The sequence below is a fragment of the Eucyclogobius newberryi genome, unplaced genomic scaffold (assembly GCF_026437365.1).
Source record: "Eucyclogobius newberryi isolate DKJ021-1_F unplaced genomic scaffold, fEucNew1.0.hap1 SCAF_9, whole genome shotgun sequence".
Taxonomy (NCBI): domain Eukaryota; kingdom Metazoa; phylum Chordata; class Actinopteri; order Gobiiformes; family Gobiidae; genus Eucyclogobius; species Eucyclogobius newberryi.
Genome location: NW_027316532.1, coordinates 20,570,848 through 20,592,677, shown reverse-complemented (window position 1 = coordinate 20,592,677; position 21,830 = coordinate 20,570,848). Strand labels below are relative to the sequence as shown.

The window sequence follows — 21,830 nt, the reverse complement described above, 5'->3', positions numbered from 1 at the left end:
ATATGAATAGGGTGTTATTATAGATCCATATGAATAAGGCGTTATTATAGATCCATATGAATAAGGTGTTATTATGGCTCCATATGAATAAGGTGTTATTATAGATCCATATGAATAAGGTGTTATTATAGATCCACATGAATAAGATGTTATTATGGATCCATTTGAATAAGATGTTATTATAGATCCATATGAATAAGGTGTTATTATAGATCCATATGAATAAGGTGTTATTATAGATCCATATGAATAAGATGTTATTATAGATTCATATGAATAAGGTGTTATTATGGATCCATATGAATAAGATGTTATTATGGATCCATTTGAATAAGGTGTTATTATAGATCCATATGAATAAGGTGTTATTATGGATCCATTTGAATAAGGTGTTATTATAGATCCATATGAATAAGGTGTTATTATGGATGGATGGAGCGCGTGCTTCAGGAGCGGCGCGTGCGTGCGTGTTGACGACACAGAGGCCTGTTCGTGCGTAGCGTGACATTCCATTGAGAAGAAGAGGGAAAGATGGCGTCCTCTAACAATCCTCGCAAATTTAGCGAAAAAATCGCTTTGCATAACCAGAAGCAGGCGGAGGAGACCGCGGCGTTTGAAGAAGTCATGAAGGACCTGAACATCACCAGAGCTGCTCGGGTGAGGAGTCTTCTCTCTGTTTACATTGTGCAGTTGCAGCGCTGTTTGCTCCAACAAACGCTGCGGAGACACATCTGAGGCTGGGATGCTAAGCAGCTAAAGTTACTAACGCCTTAAGCTGCAGCGATGCTGCTCAGACACATGTTGTGATCACTGTCACTTGTTAAACAGCTGCTTTTTAAGCCCTAAGCTTCTCATCACGCGTAAAAGCAGCAGCGTTAGCTCCATTAGCTCCTCCGTGTGTAGATGAACCAGGATGAACAGTGCACCTGTGCAGATCCGTGCAGACCTGTGCAGATCCGTGCAGACCTGTGCAGACCTGAGCAGATCTGAGCTGCTTCTGCTGATTTGAACAGCAAACACTCAGCTCAATCACGGCCACGGCTAATCATGTTTGCCTTAACTGTCACTTAGTCACTTTGTCAGCCTGAAAGTGCATTAAGCTGCTCTGTCTGCCCTGGATCGGCCCTGGATCTTCCACACACTGCTTTATAATGAGCAGTTTTATGAAGACAACTAAAATGAAAACAATTACAGTAAACACATGGTTATTCTTTCACTTTTTAATTGCGTTGTTCATAATATTAACAATAATAATACTAGTAATACTATTATTATTATTATTAATAATAATAATAATAATAACCTACAAAAAAAAACACAACATTGTTTTGTTTATAATTTGTCAAATTAATGGGATCGTTCAGATATTTTGTCTGATTCAACAATGTGCCATTTTATTACTTTTAAAGTGCATATGACAGGTTATCATATTTTTCTAATTATGACTTGGTCTGATTGCAGTTTGTGAAGAAAAAAACAAGTGAAAATTTGAAATGTACAGGAAGTATAGCTGACTTCTATAATGGAATCGCTCTGTGATGTCATCAAAAAGCGACAATACATTAAAAAAAAAATTACACACACAGGTAACACCATTTTTGGGCAGTTTAAGCCTTCATTTAACTAAATTAAGATGTTATAAGGTATTATTATTATTATTTGTCAAATATATACTATGCTGCACATTTTGTTGGTTTTTGACCTTTGTTTACAGTGGTTGTTTACGTAAATTTTACAAGTACAGTTTAAAAAGTAGGCAAATCTTCTGTTAAATCTTAAATAATATCACGTTTGCTACGTTTTAGTGAATTGTGTGATCCAACGTGTCGTATGCACTTTAAGTCATATCTCGCACTATGAATTCAAGCAGGGACATCTTTTAGACTCAATATTCATCGTGATTACAATTTCTTTGCACTAACAGTAACATTGTTCTTAATTTTGTATAGTATATACACATTTGAGCAGGAGAGCGGTGAATAATTAACATCTACAAAAGCTCATTAATGATACAACTTAAGTGTGTAATTCTGCTTTTTAATTTATTGCAGCACATTTTTTAAGGGTTTTCTGTGATTATCCTGTCTATGGGTTATTGTCACTGGCATAAAGTAGTTTCATACTGCACTTGTCATCAGGACAGGCCTAGCAACAGGGCTGCAACTAACGATTACTGTAGTAGTTGATGATTATTACTATAGTACATTCTGGCTTTTTAAATATATCATGAACCAGGTCTATTTTTTGGACGATATATTGAACTAAAAATACTTAATTTTGCATCTAAAATGGCCACGATTAGTATTTTTTGTTTTTTAGGATTATATTATATTGACATCACGATTATTGATTACCGTATTTTCTGGACTACAAGTCGCTCCGGAGTATAAGTCGCACCAGCCAAAAAATGCATAATAGAGAAGAAAAAAACATATATAAGTGGCACTGGAGTATAAGTCAAATTTATGGGGAAAGTATTTGATAAAATCCGAGACCGAGAACAAACTTTTTATCTTGAAATGCAGTTTAAAATAATAACAGATGAAAGAACATGGTGAATAGGTGTACGTATGCTAACGCTAACACCTTCAGCTACATGACGCACAGACAGAACTGTGGTAAGTGTCTGGTATGTTAACGTAACATATTAACAGTTATTCAGATAACTATAGCATAAAGAACATGCTAACAAGTTTACCAAAGCATCAGTATTACCCCAAATCACTAAATCCATTGAATTCTTCTTCCTCTGTGTCACTTCTAAACAACTCCACAAACTCCTGAGGTAGAGGAAGTACAGATTCAGTGTGAAAATAACGAATAATATCACATATAAGTCGCTCTGCAGTATAGGTCGCACCCCGGCCAAACTATGAAAAAATTTGCTACTTATAGTCCGGAAAATACGGTAGCCTAATAATCTCGACATCCCTACTGGTTTGTCACGGTTAATTGTTGCAGCCCTAGGGACATGAAAGTAACAGTAAAAGAACATTTGAATGCAACTGCCTGTTTCCTAACCTGTTTCTTTTAAATCTAACGTCTGTACATAACCAGGATATGTTTAGTGTCAGTCTTGTCCCATGTTTTGGTGGAAGCGGCGCCATTGAGGCTGCGGGGCAAAGGGTCGACCCGGTCACGAAGGGGCTTTGTGGTCTTGCGTCTTGTTCCGGTCATCCATGTCACTCCCCTCCGTGAAGGTGCCGCCGTTGCCGTGTGACGTCGCGGCGTTACACGGACGGTCGGACCCTTTTCCATCTCCGTTTCACATCGCGACCATGCGCCGTTATTTTTTCCGCTTCTTAACTGTGTGCCCGCCATCATTTCGTCCGTTTCGCCCGTTCGCGGAGCTGTCGGCGGCTCGGCTTATCCTCCTCCTCCTTTCCTCGTCTCGCTTCGTTTTTCCTTTTCTGTTGCGTTTTTTTTGTGTGTCAGTCTGGTTTGTCATTCACTCATGCTTTCACGCGATTTTACTTTGCACAGTTGCAGTTGCAGAAGACCCAGTATTTGCAACTAGGGCAGAATCGTGGACAGTACTATGGAGGCTCACTGCCCAATGTCAATCAGATTGGAAATGGCAACATTGACCTGCCTTTTCAGGTGAGCCCGCAGATGGTAATCAATGGTTTGTTATTTTATACGTTTGTGCTGGGCGATATGACAAGAGTAAAACCCCCGTAACGATCAGTCACAATTTTGATTTTGTCTAATTACAGTAGAAACGAATCCCGATTGTACGAATACCGATGATACAAATGGCTGTCAGCGTTTATTTAAATTCTAATGAAGGGAAACGATAGAGACTTTTGATGATTGTCATTTAAGGCGAGACTCTACAGGCAGAACAGGTGTATTTTCTTCAATCTTTTTGCTTTTTTGGTCAGTTTGCTCTCTCAACTTTTAAGATTTTACATGGAAACAAATAAAGATGTTTTATTATTTAATTTAATCAACTCACATTGCTATATTTATATGAGAGTATAACTTCAAAGGTCATTTTCTCAAAAAGCATTTTTCTCCCTGATTCATGAAAGATTTAGCCTGACTTATTAAAGTTTTAGCCTGATTTATTAACGTATTAGCCTGATTTATTAAAGTGTTAGCCTGATTTAATAAAGTGTTAGCCTGATTCATTAAAGTTTTAGCCTGATTTTGATTTTAAAAACTGGCTCCATCCACTTTTATATATCCCAAATATGTGCAATCGCGGTACATTTTTACACCCAAAATACCTTATTTTGCATATGAAAACATTACATGGATTTGGGTTTTTCCATCACGTAAACTATGAATAGCTTTCAAATTGATATAGTTGAATATAAGATAATTGCCTGTTCGCCTGCAGAGTCTCACCTTCACACAACAAAATAGTCAAACGTCTCCCTCCAAAGTGTGAAGAGCACGCTTCTGCTGCCAACAGAGTGACTGTAGACCCCCGATCACTGACCACCGTAAACGAATAACAGAACCCCCTATCACTGACCACCGCAAACGAATAACAGAACCCTGATCACTGACCACCGTGAACGAATAACAGAACCCCCGATCACTGACTACCGTAAACGAGTAACAGAACCCCCTATCACTGACCACCGCAAACGAATAACAGAACCCTGATCACTGACCACCGTGAACGAATAACAGAACCCCCGATCACTGACTACCGTAAACGAGTAACAGAACCCCCTATCACTGACCACCGCAAACGAATAACAGAACCCTGATCACTGACCACCGTGAACGAATAACAGAACCCCCGATCACTGACTACCGTAAACGAGTAACAGAACCCCCTATCACTGACCACCGCAAACGAATAACAGAACCCTGATCACTGACCACCGTGAACGAATAACAGAACCCCCGATCACTGACTACCGTAAACGAGTAACAGAACCCCCTATCACTGACCACCGCAAACGAATAACAGAACCCTGATCACTGACCACCGTGAACGAATAACAGAACCCCCGATCACTGACCACCGTAAACGAATAACAGAACCCCCGATCATTGACCACCGTAAACGAGTAACAGAACCCCCGATCACTGACCACCGTAAACGAGTAACAGAACCCCCGATCACTGACCACCGTAAACGAATAACAGAACCCCCGATCATTGACCACCGTAAACGAGTAACAGAACCCCCATTACTGACCACCGTAAACGAATAATAGAACCCCTGATCACTGACCACCGTAAACGAATAATAGAACCCCTGATCACTGACCGCCGTAAACGAATAATAGAACCCCCGATCACTGACCACCGTAAACGAGTAACAGAACCCCTGATCACTGAGCACCGTAAACGAATAATAGAACCCCCGATCACTGACCACCGTAAACGAATAATAGAACCCCCGATCACTGACCACCGTAAACGAATAATAGAACCCCTGATCACTGACCGCCGTGAACGAGTAACAGAACCCCGATCACTGAGCACCGTAAACGAGTAACAGAACCCCTGATCACTGAGCACCGTAAACGAGTAACAGAACCCCGATCACTGAGCACCGTAAACGAGTAACAGAACCCCGATCACTGAGCACCGTAAACGAGTAACAGAACCCCTGATCACTGACCAACAGAACACCCGATCACAGACCACCGTAAGTGAGTAACAGAACCCCCCAATCACTGACCGCCGTAAACGAGCAACAGAACCGCCGTAAACGAGTAACAGAACCCCCCGATCATTGACCGCCGTAAACGAGCAACAGAACCGCCGTAAACGAGTAACTGAACCCCCCGATCATTGACCGCCGTAAACGAGTAACAGAACCCTCGATCACTGACCACCTTAACAGAACCATCGATCACTGACCGCCGTAAACGAGTAACAGAACCCTCGATCACTGACCACCGTAAACGAGTAACAGAACCCCTGATTACTGACCAACAGAACACCCGATCACAGACCACCGTAAGTGAGTAACAGAACCCCCCAATCACTGACCGCCGTAAACGAGTAACAGAACCCTCGATCACTGACCACTGTAAACGAGCAACAGAACCCTCGATCACTGACCACCGTAAACGAGCAACAGAACCCTCGATCACTGACCACCGTAAACGAGCAACAGAACCCTCGATCACTGACCACCGTAAACGAGTAAAAGCCCTGCGTTCGTGCAAAGCAGGACTGACGGTAAATTGTGAACGGCTCGAAACACAGCGCTCAGTCACGTCCCAGCTGATGCCCGGAGAGAGGAAGCCACCGTTTTAATTATGAGCGCGTCACTCCCACGCGAAAATCCGGTCGCTAAATTGAAAGTATCATCGCTTGTCATGGCTTTCCATCTTTGAACACATTCGCCAACTCGAGCATCAGTATCAGAGACTCGCGGTGACACATCTGCACCATTGAACGCCGAGAAAGCCCCGTTCCCACTGCACCGGCCGCCGTTCCCCCGCACGTGGCTTGATCTGGAGTGTTTTCGCGCAGAACTCGGTGCTGGACACCAGTCGGACCACCAGGCACCACGGGCTGGTGGAGCGTGTGTACCGGGAGAGGAACCGCATCACCTCCCCCCACCGAAGACCCCTCTCCGTGGACAAACACGGACGCCAGATATCCTTTTACGCAGACGGACGGCGAGCGCGCCAGGTGGGGTGCGTGTTGGAGGGCTTTACATCGCGAGGAGGGGAAAGAAAGATGGGGAAAAGTTTCAAAGGTGATCGTCTTATTTAAACCTATTGTTAAAACGAAACTAAACAAATAAACCTTTCCACGTTAAGTTTGTGATCTATAAAAGAAATGAGCCAAAAATGGTTCTGAAATTGAGGTTTGTGCTTGGAGGCTTTTAGAGCTGAGGCTGAAGGTTGAGAGTTTGTATTTTTGTCCCTACGCAGACTTTTTAGTAAGAATTCCAGCTAAAGTCTTTATAAACGAGGCCACAGGACACTTCTGTCTGAAAGTCACTGTCCGTCTGATGGAGCTGGTGTGAGCAGCAACATGTCATAGAATTTACCATAGAATTTACAAACATTTATACCATAGAATTTAAAAAGATTCATACCATTGAATTTAAAAAAATATATATACCATAGAATTCAAATTCATATAATATAATTTAATTTGATACGTTTGAATTTAAAAAAAGATTTATATCATTGAATTTTAACAAATTGATACCTTTGAATTTAAAAAAGATAAAACATGTGCTGCAGGAAGAGTCGTTGGACAAAGCCCGGCCTGAGCTCTGACCATTGACTTGTGAGTTTAAGCTTAGGCCATTTTAAACTTGTTTCTTGGCTTTTTAAGGCCGGGTTCAAGTCCTGTTCTAAAATACTCAGGAGAAAAGCCGCCATCGTGTTCTTATGATGATCTGCAACGAGTAAACAGAGCATTATGAATATTGTCACCAATTAAAATCATCTTATTTTGATAATAACTGGATCACACATAACAAGAGCTTTTATTACAAAGAGCGTGGAATTATTAAATCAAAACTTTAATCATTTTCTGAATTTCATCTACAATATACTTTAATTCGAGTCATATTTTAACATTTAACATTTATTTTAATTGAAACCTGAAGATACCGTACAATAGAAATAATCATTTGGCAAAATTATTGAAATATGGTTTGTGGCAGCGCTATTGCTCAGCTAATATAATTTTTGGGGGATTTTAGTCAACCAATTATGTCTTAAGTCGACTCTAGGCCTAAAAACGTAAAAAATATGACCAAAATGTTTAAATGACTGTACCGAAAAAAGATAAGACGCAAATTCTCTAAAACCGTCCTCCAAGCACAATTGTACGAGAACAAATAGATTTAGCGAGCAGCAGCGAGAGGCCGTGAAACGCAAAAGACAAATCTATTCCACGGCGAGGAGAACGAGCGCGCCACCCGTGTAATCGGACCCTCGCCGCGCTCGTCCGGAGGTAATGGCGTGAGACGACCCGGAGCGGTGTGAAAATGTGGATCAATCTGTCGTCCATTCTTCTGTAGCGACCTTAACCTGTGCCACATCGACAGCTGCCCCTACAGCTCGGTTTACCTCTCGCCCCCGCCCGACACCAGCTGGAGAAGGTACCACAACTGCACACACCGGACCACACAACTGCACACACACACACACTCACTCACACACACACACACACACTCACACACACACACACACACACACACACACACACACACACACACACAGAGAGACACACACACACACACACACACACACACACAGAGAGACACACACACACACACACACCTATTTGCAGGCGTTCCGAGCGTCTGGGCGTGGTCAGAGTCTGAAACCACTTCCTGTCCGTAGTTTGGTTGCCGCGGTGATTTGGCACTGTTTTGGCTGACTCCTCTTTCTGGCTCAGGACCAACTCGGACTCGGCTCTGCACCAGAGCGCCATGAACCCTAAACCTCAGGAGGTGTACGCGGGAGGGTCCCAAGAACTGCAGCCTAAACGGGGTACGGGCACAGAACTATCTATCTCTTTCTTTCTTTTTTCTCTTTGTTCTTCACTTCTTGTCTTTCTTTGTCTCTTACTTTTTCTCCTTCTTTCTTTGTTCTTCACTTCTTTTCCTTCTTTCTTTCTTTCTTTCTTTCTTTCACACAGCGTGACCGGTCCATATTTTCATGAAAATAATATGTCACCTTCATCCTTTAAAAGAGCTTAGAGTTAAGAAGCTTTATTTTAGTTCTGTCAGTAAAACGTCTTTATAGAGTTTGAGATAGTGATGTCATCAGTACGGTGCTGATAAGTGGCACTGATTGAGAGGACTGGATCAATAATTCAGCGATTACACCACGAATCGGGCGTGAGATTGGCCGGGATCTGCTCACTCTGTCTCGCGGTCACCGTTCTATTTGCGGCGGCAGAAATCTGGTGCTCCCCTGCCCTGGGCGCGCCTCCCCCGGCCTGGCCTGGGCGCGCCTCCCCCGGCCTGACCTGGGCGCGCCTCTGTGTTGACTGTGTGTTTCTGTGCGTGTTCAAACTGTTCCTCTGTGTTGTGAACCAGTGCTGCTGCTCACGGTGCCCGGGACGGACGGCTCAGAGTCCGACAAAGACAAGGATGGACAGGAACAGATGTGGGACGACAAGAAGGTAAAACGCGTCACAGTTTAAAGGAGACACATTACACACAATCGAAACCGTGATATTTCCTCATTATTAGATCATTTGGTCGCATTTGGAACAATACTTTCGGTTTTAGCCTCCGATCTCGCCTCGCGTGTGTTTATTCTCACAGGAAGTCAATGGATCCTTGTCTGTTATGAGGTCGTTTTCGGTCATTTACAATGAACAAAATGTTAAAGAATGATTCACTTGTGTTTATGAGTCTTCTTTAATTGAATATTTAACATGTTTGCTAATCACTAATCACATCCCACAATCATATTTATACTGTGTACCCCATATGTGTGCCCCATATGTGTACCCCATATGTGTGCCCCATATGTGTGCCCCATATGTGTACCCCATATGTGTACCACATATGTGTACCCCATATGTGTGCCCCATATGTGTACCACATATGTGTACCCCATATGTGTACCCCATATGTGTACCCAATATGTGTGCCCCATATGTGTACCCCATATGTGTACCCCATATGTGTGCCCCATATGTGTGCCCCATATGTGTGCCCCATATGTGTGCCCCATATGTGTGCCCCATATGTGTACCCCATATGTGTGCCCCATATGTGTACCCCATATGTGTGCCCCATATGTGTGCCCCATATGCATTGATTGTTATGGTGATCAGCTAAAGTTTGAGTCTTCCTCTTGATTTGACGTGTTACATTTGAATATTTTGTCTCTAGGACGACTCATCAGAGCAGAACACGTGTGACGTCCCGGGAATCAAGTGAGTACTTATAAGTATCATGTAGGGTTTTCAAAAGTACTGCAAATCACATACTAATCGATACTATAACTAGGATTGACACTAGATACTCATTTTGTATATTGACACTAAAGAAACAGAACAAAATGTGACTCTTGAACAGGTCAATTTAATGATCAGAACTAGTATAAGACCCCATGGTATCATAAAGAAAGTGATTTTGTTTCATATTCAAATTGTATTTTTACAGTCATTGTGGCATCAACATTGGTCACTCGTCCTTCACGGTTTGCTGCTTGGTTTGAGCCCACTTTAATAGACTTGTTTGGGACTGGCTCTAGTTCTAGTTCTAGTACTAGTTCTAGTTCTCCTGTGAACATCCTCTTTGTCTCTGCAGTATTTTCCCGTCGCCGGACCAGGAGCTGAACCCGTCCGTGCTCCCCGCCGCCCACAACAGCGGAGGCTCTCTGCCAGACTTGACCAACATCCAGTTCCCGCCGCCGCTGTCCACGCCCCTGGACCCGGACGACGCCATGGCCTTCCCCTCGCTCAGCGCCTCCAACAGCACAGGCAGCCTCACCACCAACCTCACCCACCTGGGCATCAGCGCCGCCAGCCACGGTAACACAGCCCTGACTTCTACAATGGCATGTGTGTCCCAGGACGAAGTAGGGGTCTCATTCAGGCAAGGCACGTGCTTTACAGAACAGGAACCAACTTTATAGCACACGAAGGCATTGAAATCACAATACAAACTTTAAAGTCTATTCTCTGAGCCACAGGGGGCAGTGCAGAGACCTGAGAACAGGACTAATGTGATGGTACTTCCTGGTTCTAGTACTTCCTGGTTCTAGTCAAGACCCGAGCAGCAGCGTTCTGGATGTACTGCAGATGTTTTGCAGCTCGTTTGGAGAGGCCAGTGAGCAGGCTGTTACAGTACCGTATTTTCCGGAGTATAAGTAGCACCAGCCAAAAAATGCATAACAGAGAAGAAAAAAACATAAGTTGCACTGGAGTATGAAATGCAGTTGCAAGTGTGAAAATAACAAATAATATCATATATTAGTCGCTCCGGAGTATAAGTATATAAGTATAAATATAAGTATAAGTCGCACCCCGGCAAAAACTATAAAAAAAGGTGCGACTTATCGTCCGGAAAATACAGTAGTCTAATCAATGAAGACAAACGCATGGATAAGTCTCTCCAAATCTAGTTTAGACACTATTTTTTTTGGTTTTGGCAATGTTGTTAGATGGTAGAAAGCTGCTGATGTTATTGATTTGACGTGGCTGTTAAAGTTCAAATCTGAGTCCATTATTACCCCCAGATTATTAACTTGGTTTGTCTATTTGTCTCTTTGGGTTGTTCGTTATGGTCTGCCATTCTTTTTATGGTCAGACAGAGTTGAAACAAAACCTGTGCATTTATTCATTGCTAAAACATTATATTCTTACCGCTAGTGGAGTCGCCTCTCCACAGATCTGACCTTTGACTTGGTCCTGTGGCATCACCGGCAAAACCTAAATGCTATAATGTGGAACATTCCAGGCAAAGCGGTAACCTCTCCACAGAGACCAGCAGGGGGCAGACTTTCCACCAGAAAAGTGACTTCATGATGATTGTTTCATATTTTCTGTTGAAGGCATCTCCCCCTCTCAGCCAAACATGAACGTCACGTCTCAGCGTCGCCAGCCTCCAGTGGTGCCTCTGACCCTGACCTCTGACCTCCAGCTCCAGCAGTCGTCCCAGCAGCTCTCGCCCACCCTCACCTCCCCCATCAACATTCCACAGGTAAAATATAGTTATTCAGCCCTAAAATGAGTCACGTTTGGTCTTGATTTGATCTACTTTTTAGTGCTGCTGCGATTTATTGAACCCCCCATAACAAATCATAGTTTTATAACAAAGACAGTGGAATTTTTTAATAAAAATGTCAAAAAAGAATTAAAAAATGTTTGATTTTCATTGGTAATACAACACTATTCATAAATATTCTCTATCTGTCTATAATCTCATAATTTCTCAACCTTTTATTTCGTTAAATAGAAATAGTTTGACTAATTGTTGACTTCTGGACTTCGTCGTTAGCTGCAGCCCTATAATGGAACCTCTAAATTCTACAAAATAACAAATGGGTCATTCCAAAGTAAAGCGTGTGGTCCGCTCTCTGTGCAGGACTCGCTGACCCTGGAGCAGCAGCTGTCCCAGTTTCCTCTGTTCACACAGCTGACCCCGCAGGCCCAGGCCCAGCTCCTCAGTGACCTCCAGAAGCAGCAGCAGAGCCTTCCCCCGGGCATCCAGCTCATCACGCTGCCCACACCGCCCTCCACCGGCTCCGCCCCCGCCAGCAGCCCGTCCCCTGACAGCCAGAGCCAGACCACCGCCAGCATCAGCATCAGCTCAGTAAGACAACGACACCCAAAGAGGAGACGCCGTGTGCTTGTCCAAGGATCCCTCGTTTCAATTTCCTGTTATAGGCGCCATTTTGAAGACTTTTCGTAGAATATGTCACTCCTGAAAAAATAACCCACTGTTTGTTGTAGTGGTCTAAAAGTAGGCTAATTATCCATATTTTCCCTTTGCATTGGCTATAGATATTTCAGAAGCACTAAACAGCACAGTAATAGGATGGAAATCACATGGCAACCAAAAGTGTAATTGTTGTAATTACGTGGTAACATTGTACTTTATTTCATGTTAGTGTGAGTTTACATTAGACGCCCGAGAAGTCACTGAAGTCAACATGCAGCAGACAGAATTTAACAACACAAACTGTATTTTCCGGAATATAAGTCGCACCAGCCAAAAAATGCATAATAGAGACGAAATGCGGTTGCAAGTGTGAAAATAACAAATAATATCACATATAAGTCGCTCCGAAGTATATAGTAGTATATAGTATATAGTATAAATATAAGTATAAGTCGCACCCCGGCCAAAACTATGAAAAAAGGTCGACTTATAGTCCGGAAAATACGGTAAATATAATTTAGGGTCAGGGGTTAGTCTATATACAAGTCTATCTTCTTCTGGCACGACAATCAAAGGCAAATTGTAAACGATTTAACATGATGGTATGTTAGTATACATCGTGTTTAATTAATTAAAACTGTCCTGGAGCGAGACGGTTAAACCTAACTCGTTTAAATGATAAAAAAGAGGCCTCAAAATGTGCATTCATCTAGTTCCCATGCAGTTTGTGTCCTGATATTACGCTGCTGTCATTGTGCTGCAAATTGAAATGTGACCGATATTTCTCTGTATTTGTAAGACGTTTGACGTATGACTGTTTCAACCTGAGACACTGAAGCTAATACTGTGTGTGACAGACGCGTTTGTCGCGCCGCTCTAGCTAACACTCTTCCCTCTACTGCAGTACCGCAATCAGACAGGCTCCCCCGCCACTCAGTCGCCAACCTCCCCCGTCTCCAATCAAGGCTTCTCCCCCAGCGGCTCGCCTCAAGTAAGGGCCAGCCTCCGAGCTTGTGCGCTGCTTTGGGGAAGGGCTGCGCTCCTGGGGGGCTACGCTAACCGCTCGCCGCGTGCGCTAGAGCCCGGCTGCTTCATTCTGTTGTCCGCAGTAACCTCCATAGTCCCGGCCGCAGTCATGTTCTTGCTCCATCACGGCTGTTGCGTGTTCGCTGTGTGCATGACCAAAAGGGCTCGGGTTTTACCGTGGAGAGCTGCGACCGCCGACGGCAACCGATCCTCCCTCAAACGGCTAATGAGGATGCTGCTATGTCACGTTTAAGTGTTGTGGTCACTGTGAGAATCATTGTATTGACACGATGACAAAACGACGGGAACATTTACCAGAAAAACAATGGCATTACGAGAAGGATCAGATTACAATAATTAGATCTGATTGTTGTGTGTTTGTTCACATCAGGGATAAATCTACTGTGGCAAAACAGTTTTTTTCACGTGGAAAAGAAATCGGGTGCTGCCCCTTTAATGCTAATGTAAAAATTTGCAGGTGTGAATCATCAGAAAGAAATCAGATTACCGTATTTTCCAGACTATAAATCGCACCAGCCTAAAAAATCCATAATAGAAAAGAAAAAAAACATACGAGTCGCATTTTTGGGGGAAATTCATTTGATAAAATCCAAGAGCAAGAACAGACATTTCATCTTGAAATGCAATTTAAAATAGTAACAGATGAGAGAACATGGTGAATAGGTGTACGTATGCTAACGCTAACACCTTCAGCTTCATGACGCACAGACAGAACTGTGGTAAGTGTCTGGTATGTTAACGTAACATATTAACAGTTATTCAGATAACTATAGCATAAAGAACATGCTAACAAGTTTACCAAAGCATCAGTTTTACCCCAAATCACTAAATCCATTGAATTCTTCTTCCTCTGTGTCACTTCTAAACAACTCCACAAACTCCAGAGGTAGAGGAAGTGCAGATTCTTCTTCTGCGTCGCTTAGAGCCTAGAGCGCCCTCTTGTGGTTGTCAGTGTGAAAGTAACAAAATAATATCACATAAGTCCCTCTGGACTCTATTCATCACATAAGTCCCTCTATTAATATTGGAGTTCTCGACCTAAATTCTTTTATTGACAATGACTCTTGGATGAGAGTCGAAACGTCTATTTTTTCTAACTGAGTCCAGATGACTACAACTGAAGCTTTTTTCTACTATGGAACACGCCTGGACGAATGAGGGATTACACCGACATAAGTCCCTCTGGAGTATAAGTCGCCAAAACTATGAAAAAAGGTGCGACTTATAGTCCAGAACATACGGTACTCACATCACATGTAACTGTTTGTATGACATTTCATTCAATAATCAGAAGTCAGGTTTCTTTAAGTTCGTTTAGTCAAATTTATACAAAGCACACTTTTAGTTTATGGGTTATTGAAATGTCATATAAACGGCTCCATTTGATGTGAGTAATCAGATTTCTTTGGCTGGTACAGGAAGCAGATTAAAACATGATGGTGCTACTAATACCGGGGGGGAATGCAATTCAAAACCGTAATTGAATAAAAAACAAAAACATATTTTTATGCCTGGTTGGTCCTGGAAGAGCACTTTTAATATCACACACATTAATGATTTAGAAACTGTTGTCGTCCCAAAGAAACAGCATTTAATGAAATTCATGATGATTCATGTTCTGGCTTGTGGTTTAGAGAAGGATCGATACAGAAAATAGCACTGTTCCAGCACCAGTGTCGATTACCAGAAACTGTAATATCTGCACTGAAAAAAATGACACGTTTCCAGCTCTTGTTTGGACAAATCCCCATTGGCGAAGCCTCCGTGTCAGCTTCGTGATCCACGGTAAAGCCCCGCCCTCCGCACAGTGTTCCTCCCGCTCGGTGGCGGTGCTTCCTCTCATTGCAGACACATGTTTTTTTTGGGTTCGTCTGTGTCGCGAGGTGTTTTTCCATCACGTTCGCAGACATGGTCAACACTGCGCGCTCCGCCGCCGCTGCAGTAAGCTGTGCGCGGCTGTGTTACGTCTGAAGCGGCGCGGCGGCGGAGAGCGCGGGGTTACTATGGGTCGTGTGCGATGGAGAGAACACCCAGAAGCCCCACTCGGAAGCAAGACGGCACGTTTACTCTGTCCAAGCTCCACATTCATTGTCATTTTTCTATTTGAGTTTCTAAATTATGACTCGCTTTGTCGTGATGAGACGCTTCCATTCTGCGCCTTTTATTCAAACTAACAAACACTAATCAAGTATTGTTTAATTGAAAGGTGATGGCTGTATTCTAGTGGTTTAAAATGGAACTATAATCACGGCTGAACTTGAAACTGAACCTGTGATTCACTGTCATCGTGTTCTGGGGATTCATCAACGAGAGCGCTTTAGGGTTGGATTATGTCTTTGAATACTTTCAACTTCAGGGCCATTTAACCCACAACAGTCGAGTCGTGTTCCCTCTGACAACGGGCCTTATGCATGAAGCCTTTTAACACGCTTTCACTACCAGCTAGGGCTGCAACCATTACTCGAGTAAATTGAATAATTCGATTACACAAAAGGTTCGATTATTATTTTATTGCCTCGATGATTTGTTTAATTTACAAATTTAATTAAAAACACATGAATCTGTGGTGCACGGAGCTTCCGTTTCACACAGAGCTTGTCCCGCTCGGACCTCCAGCAGCTAAAGCACGACAGAGGACGGTTTAAACTCACGAGTGCGACCGGGAAGAGTATTGTTGTGTGAAAGAGCACGGTGTCCTGAGCTGCCACTCTAACCACCCGAGCCCCCGCGTCCTCGCCCTGCCACAGCGCTCCCCCACACAACAACTCTGCTTCCCAGTCACACTCGTACGTTTAAAATACACTGCCCTCTCCTCTGCTGCGCCTTGAAACAGACGATATATCCATGGAAACAGCAGGAGGACCGCGACCATGTTATAATAATCTGATGTGAAACAGACAGTCACAGAGGCCAAAGTGAACAGCACACGGAGCCAACGCCGCAAAACGGCAAAATGCAGCCACCACTAATTATTTTACAGAATGTACAAACAAAATTAACCGATTACTCGATTAATCAAAGAAAGAATCGATAGATTACTCGATTACTGAAATAATTGATAGCTGCAGCCCTACTTCCTCCTTTTTTGCATTCACAGAATTCGTCCAAAAAAATTCAATTTGATTGTTTCAGCATCAACAAGACCGGCTTAAAGGTTGAATAGAGGATTTTTTGCCGATTTGAGAACTCGAGCGACTCTTAGTCCCTTTTTTAAAAATGTACATGCGTATACTCACCCGCCACCCTCCTGTTCTCTCCAAGAGGCCGCCGTGCATGAGCACGCAACAGCCCCACTGCTACACGTGCCGACGGATCGCATCATCTCTCGTCTCCACAGATTTCCGTCTCTTCTGAGCTCAAACACAGTCTTTCTCTGTCGTCCCTCAGCCATTTTTGTACTTCGCAGTCTGAAGCGTGGAGCTACACTGAAGGAACCCGCTAAACACACACCGGCATATCAACCATGCATGCGCAGCCAGGGAAACATGCTGATATCCTGGGGACGACGCTGCAGGTGTGCAGTAGCACGCGGGGAATGATTGACGTGTGGGAGAACTACTCGGCTGTCCACGCCACCAGGAAATGAGACTCGGATTGCGAGCCAAAAATCCTCTATTCAACACTTTTATTCCCCCAAAAAACGCAGGCTTTTAATAAGGATCGGCCGTGGACGCTCTGTGTAAAAATGATTAAAATAAAACAATAACAAATCTAACCTGTATCATCAGCTCATGTCGATGTGAGTCTGCCTTGTTCACCCTGCTGAGGTCACTGCTTTGGGATGGTCCTGCTTTGGGACGGTCCTGCTTTGGGACGGTCCTGCTTCTGTCTGCCGTGCCTGTTCCGCTCAGCGCTCGTGTGTTTCTGGCTCGTCTTCTCTAACAGTGGCGTTTACCCCTGCAGCACATCCCGGTGGTCGGCAGCATCTTCGGAGACTCCTTCTACGACCAGCAGCTGGCGTCGAGGCAGACCAACGCACTCTCGCATCAGGTCTCACACACACGCACGCACACACACACACACCACTCACCACACAGCACACGCACACACACAGCACACACACAGCACACGCACACACACACGCACACACACACACACACACCACACACACACACACACACACCACACACACCACACACACACACCACACACATACACACCACACACACACACACACACACACCACACAGCACACGCACGCACACACACACCACTCACCACACAGCACACGCACACACACAGCACACACACGCACGCACACACACACACACACACACGACACACACAGCACACACACACACACCACACACATACACACCACACACACACACGCACGCACACACACATACACACCACACACCGCACGCACACACACAGCACACGCACACACGCACGCACACACACACACACACCACACACACACACACACACACACACACACAAACACACCACACACATACACATCACACACACACACACACACCACACACACAGCACACACACACACACCACACACCACACACCACACACACATACACACCACGCACATACACACCACACACACACACACACGCACACACACATACACACCACACACCACACAGCACACGCACACACACATACACACCACACACACACACGCACACACACATACACACCACACACCACACAGCACACGCACACACACATACACACCACACACACACACGCACACACACATACACACCACACACCACACAGCACATGCACACACACAGCACACGCACGCACACACACACACACACCACACACACACACACACACACCACACACATACACACCACACACACACACGCACGCACACACACACCACACACACACACACACCACACATACACCACACAAACGCACACACACACACACACAAACACGCACACATACACACCACACACATACACACCACACACACACACGCACGCACACACACACCACACACACACCACACACACACCACACAAACGCACATGCACACACACACACCACACAAACGCACATGCACACACACACACGCACACACACGCACATGCACACACACACACACACACGCACATGCACACACACATATACTCACCACACACACATATACACACGCACACACACCTACGCACACACACACACCTACACACACACACATACACACACACACACACCTACGCACACACACACACACCTACACACACACATACACACACACACACACACACACTCGCTGCAGAACTTTAGCAACAATACAGAACAATAGGGAATGAGCAAATGCCGCAGCATCAATGCACAATATAAATAATTGTGTGACTAATCGACAGAATAATCTAAAAAGTTGACTATTAAAACATTAGTTGCCCTTTTCCTCCTAATATTTATGAACAAACAGGTCTAAACAAAGCAGTGGTTGGTGATACTTTTTACTGCAACATAATATCAAAAGAGTATTATGTGATATTTTCCCTTTTAGTCCATTCACTTTTTGCATGAGACTTGAAACACAACATGACAAAGCACATTTTTGCAAATATATGTATATATATGGATTGAAAAAAGATTATCTAGGAAAATAAGTACTTTTCTGAATATTGTACAATTTGTCTTTCAGAAATTAACAGTTTTCTGATCTCTGCGTCGTGTGTTTTTTGCAGCTGGAGCAGTTCAACATGATCGAGAGCCCCATCAGCTCCAACAGCATCTTCAACCAGTGCTCCACCCTTAACTACACCCAGGCGGCAATGATGGGCCTGACTGGGAGCTTGCAGGACTCGCAGCAGCTAGGATACAGTAGCCATGGCAACATCCCCAACATCATCTTAACAGGTACCACCTGAGACCAGCTCATGATGTTAGCATGATGTAGCAGCGGCAGCAGCGGCGGCAGCAGCAGCGGCAGCAGCAGCATATATCTGGTGTTCTGCAGTAGTACTGTAGTGTGATACTGTGATATACTGAGACACGGTGTTGTTCATGGTGTATTGCAGTGACAGGAGAGTCTCCTCCGAGCCTCTCCAAAGAGCTGACTAACTCTCTGGCTGGTGTGGGCGACGTTAGCTTTGACGCAGACTCACAGTTTCCTCTGGACGAGCTGAAGATTGACCCTCTCACCCTGGACGGACTGCACATGCTCAATGACCCCGACATGGTGCTGACTGACCCCGCCACCGAGGACACGTTCAGGATGGACCGGCTGTGACATGTTACGCCCCGGAACCAGGAGCCAAAACAGACAAACTTCTGAATGGAGCAAACCGCAGGGCAGGACGACCCCTCCCTCGTTGCATGGCTGTCCAGCTGTCCGACCTCGCCCTCTCGACTCTGAGAAGCTCCACCAAAAGACAACAGGGAAACGCGTCCAGTGGCTTGTCCGGGAATGGCCTTGCTGTCGTGGAATGAGATTGGTCGCTCAGCGCTTTGCTAGCCTGCTGTGTTTACAGTGTACCATTACATGCCACATACTCCAGAGTATTAGACTTTGTTTCTGTCCACTTCAGACTGGTTTCTGTTGAGTGCTCGTAGCAGAAGGCTTGAAGACTTGAGGTACGAGCCAGTTGTGTCCAAAGCACAGAGCACACAGCTGGAGGGAAAGGACCTGCCAGCAGAGGGCGCTTTACCATGGTGCCGTAACGTCGTTCACACACAAAGCTTTATTTTTTACAACCAAATGTTATTTTCATCTGTACTGTATGTTTGGGTGTATTTATATGTTTATTTATTTGTTTAATATTTTGTATTCATTTCATGATTTAAATGCCAAATGCTTTGTGTAGGCATTGTGTGAACTTGCACTGATGTACTTTGTGTGTATTTATGAATTCTTACATAGTTAAATATGTGTTTGTTAAGCTACTTGGTTTACAAAGGAGTGTAAAAGTTCCCCATAGTTGCTCTTGGTGTTAAATGTGCCATTCTCTGAACTGGACGTGGTCGGTGTGGGCATTGCAGTGGTCAGCAGGGGGCGCTTTATGCCTCTTGACTTAACTTTTTCTGAGAAAATATCAGGTATTTCTATTTCATTAGAAAGCTAGAAAATCATGTTCAAACCCATGACTGGTGTTTTTAAACGGAGAAACGCTCAAATCTTTGGTCTTTTTAAGTGGTCACTGTGAATCACCTGATTTTGCCTTACATGAGTGCTCTACTGTTCTTAATGTGACTGCGTATTACGTAACTTATTGTACAATTTTCTTGTATCTTCAAAAAAAAAAAAAACCTTTGGTCGTTGTGCTTATGTTGTGAAAGTTTTGAGGAATCAATGTACTGTATTTTGTAGCGGTACGGTTTATAGCCAAATTGTTGTTTTTTGTTTGCTTTTTCTAAAGTGGGACAGAAACTAAAAAATGACAGAGGTTTATCAAAGAGTATTTGAAAGAGTGTGAGGTGCAATTATGGGGACGCTTTTAGCTCCTTTACAGGGAATCTCTCACAAAACTGCAGCCACGATCAGTATCCGACGCCTTTCAGGGACACAACTGCACATTCAGAGTTTATGGAAAATTCTAATTCAGATTTTGAACATAAAATGTAGTATTTAATCTGTTTGACTATTGGAACAGACAAAAGCTCTTATGGTATTGAAATGTACACAAAGATATTGCTGGGCCTGTACCTGACTTTCAATTCCTCTGGTTCAGGAGGTTTTACTACTGCCTTTTACTACAAACAAACTGAATGATATTGATCATAGTCAATTCTGTCTAATCAGAGCTGATGTGGGATGAAAACCACATGGAAACGGCTCAGACAGTGTTTTCTCCACAAAAAGTACAGGTACACCAGGTACAGGCCCTTTTACTTGCATTACAGACCCTTACTGACCCTTTTACTTGCATTAAAGACCCTTACCGACCCTTTTACTTGCATTAAAGACCCTTACCGACCCTTTTACTTGCATTAAAGACCCTTACCGACCCTTTTACTTGAATTAAAGCCCCTTACAGACCCTTTTACTTGCATTAAAGACCCTTACCGACCCTTTTACTTGCATTAAAGACCCTTACCGACCCTTTTACTTGAATTAAAGCCCCTTACAGACCCTTTTACTTGCATTACAGACCCTTACAGACCCCTTTACTTGCATTACAGACCCTTACAGACCCTTTACTTGCATTAAAGACCCTTACAGACCCTTTTACTTGCATTAAAGCCCCTTACAGACCCTTTTACTTGCATTACAGACCCTTTTACTTGCATTAAAGACCCTTACAGACCCTTTTACGTGCATTAAAGACCCTTACAGACTCCTTTACTTGCATTACAGACCCTTACAGACCCTTTTATTTGCATTACAGACCCTTAGAGACCCTTTTACTTGCATTACAGACCCTTTTACTTGCATTACAGACCCTTACCGACCCTTTTACTTGCATTAAAGACCCTTACAGACACCTTTACTTGCATTACAGACCCTTTTACTTGCATTACAGACCCTTACAGACCCTTTTACTTGCATTACAGACCCTTACCG

The 21,830-nt window shown here is 43.9% G+C and overlaps 1 protein-coding gene across 1 annotated transcript; it reads left to right on the top strand.

Annotated features, from left to right (window-relative positions):
* The first annotated feature begins 480 nt into the window (after positions 1-480).
* crtc1b (CREB regulated transcription coactivator 1b) lies at positions 481-20,947 on the top strand. Its single transcript, XM_072438940.1, has 14 exons — positions 481-657; positions 3,484-3,600; positions 6,454-6,579; positions 7,986-8,047; positions 8,347-8,441; positions 8,993-9,078; positions 9,800-9,843; positions 10,220-10,443; positions 11,466-11,614; positions 11,999-12,226; positions 13,200-13,286; positions 17,246-17,332; positions 19,015-19,186; positions 19,348-20,947. Exons 1-14 carry the CDS (start codon positions 532-534, stop codon positions 19,557-19,559), a joined length of 1,815 nt encoding a protein of 604 aa, XP_072295041.1. The 5' UTR covers positions 481-531; the 3' UTR covers positions 19,560-20,947.
* The last annotated feature ends 883 nt before the right edge of the window (positions 20,948-21,830 follow it).

Excerpts from the sequence above, each read along its gene's own strand:
- crtc1b (XM_072438940.1), top strand. The coding sequence starts at position 532 with ATGGCGTCCTCTAACAATCCTCGCAAATTTAGCGAAAAAATCGCTTTG. Across the intron at positions 10,444-11,465 it reads CATCAGCGCCGCCAGCCACG|GCATCTCCCCCTCTCAGCCA; the intron begins GTAACACAGCCC and ends TTTCTGTTGAAG. Across the intron at positions 13,287-17,245 it reads CCCCCAGCGGCTCGCCTCAA|CACATCCCGGTGGTCGGCAG; the intron begins GTAAGGGCCAGC and ends TTACCCCTGCAG.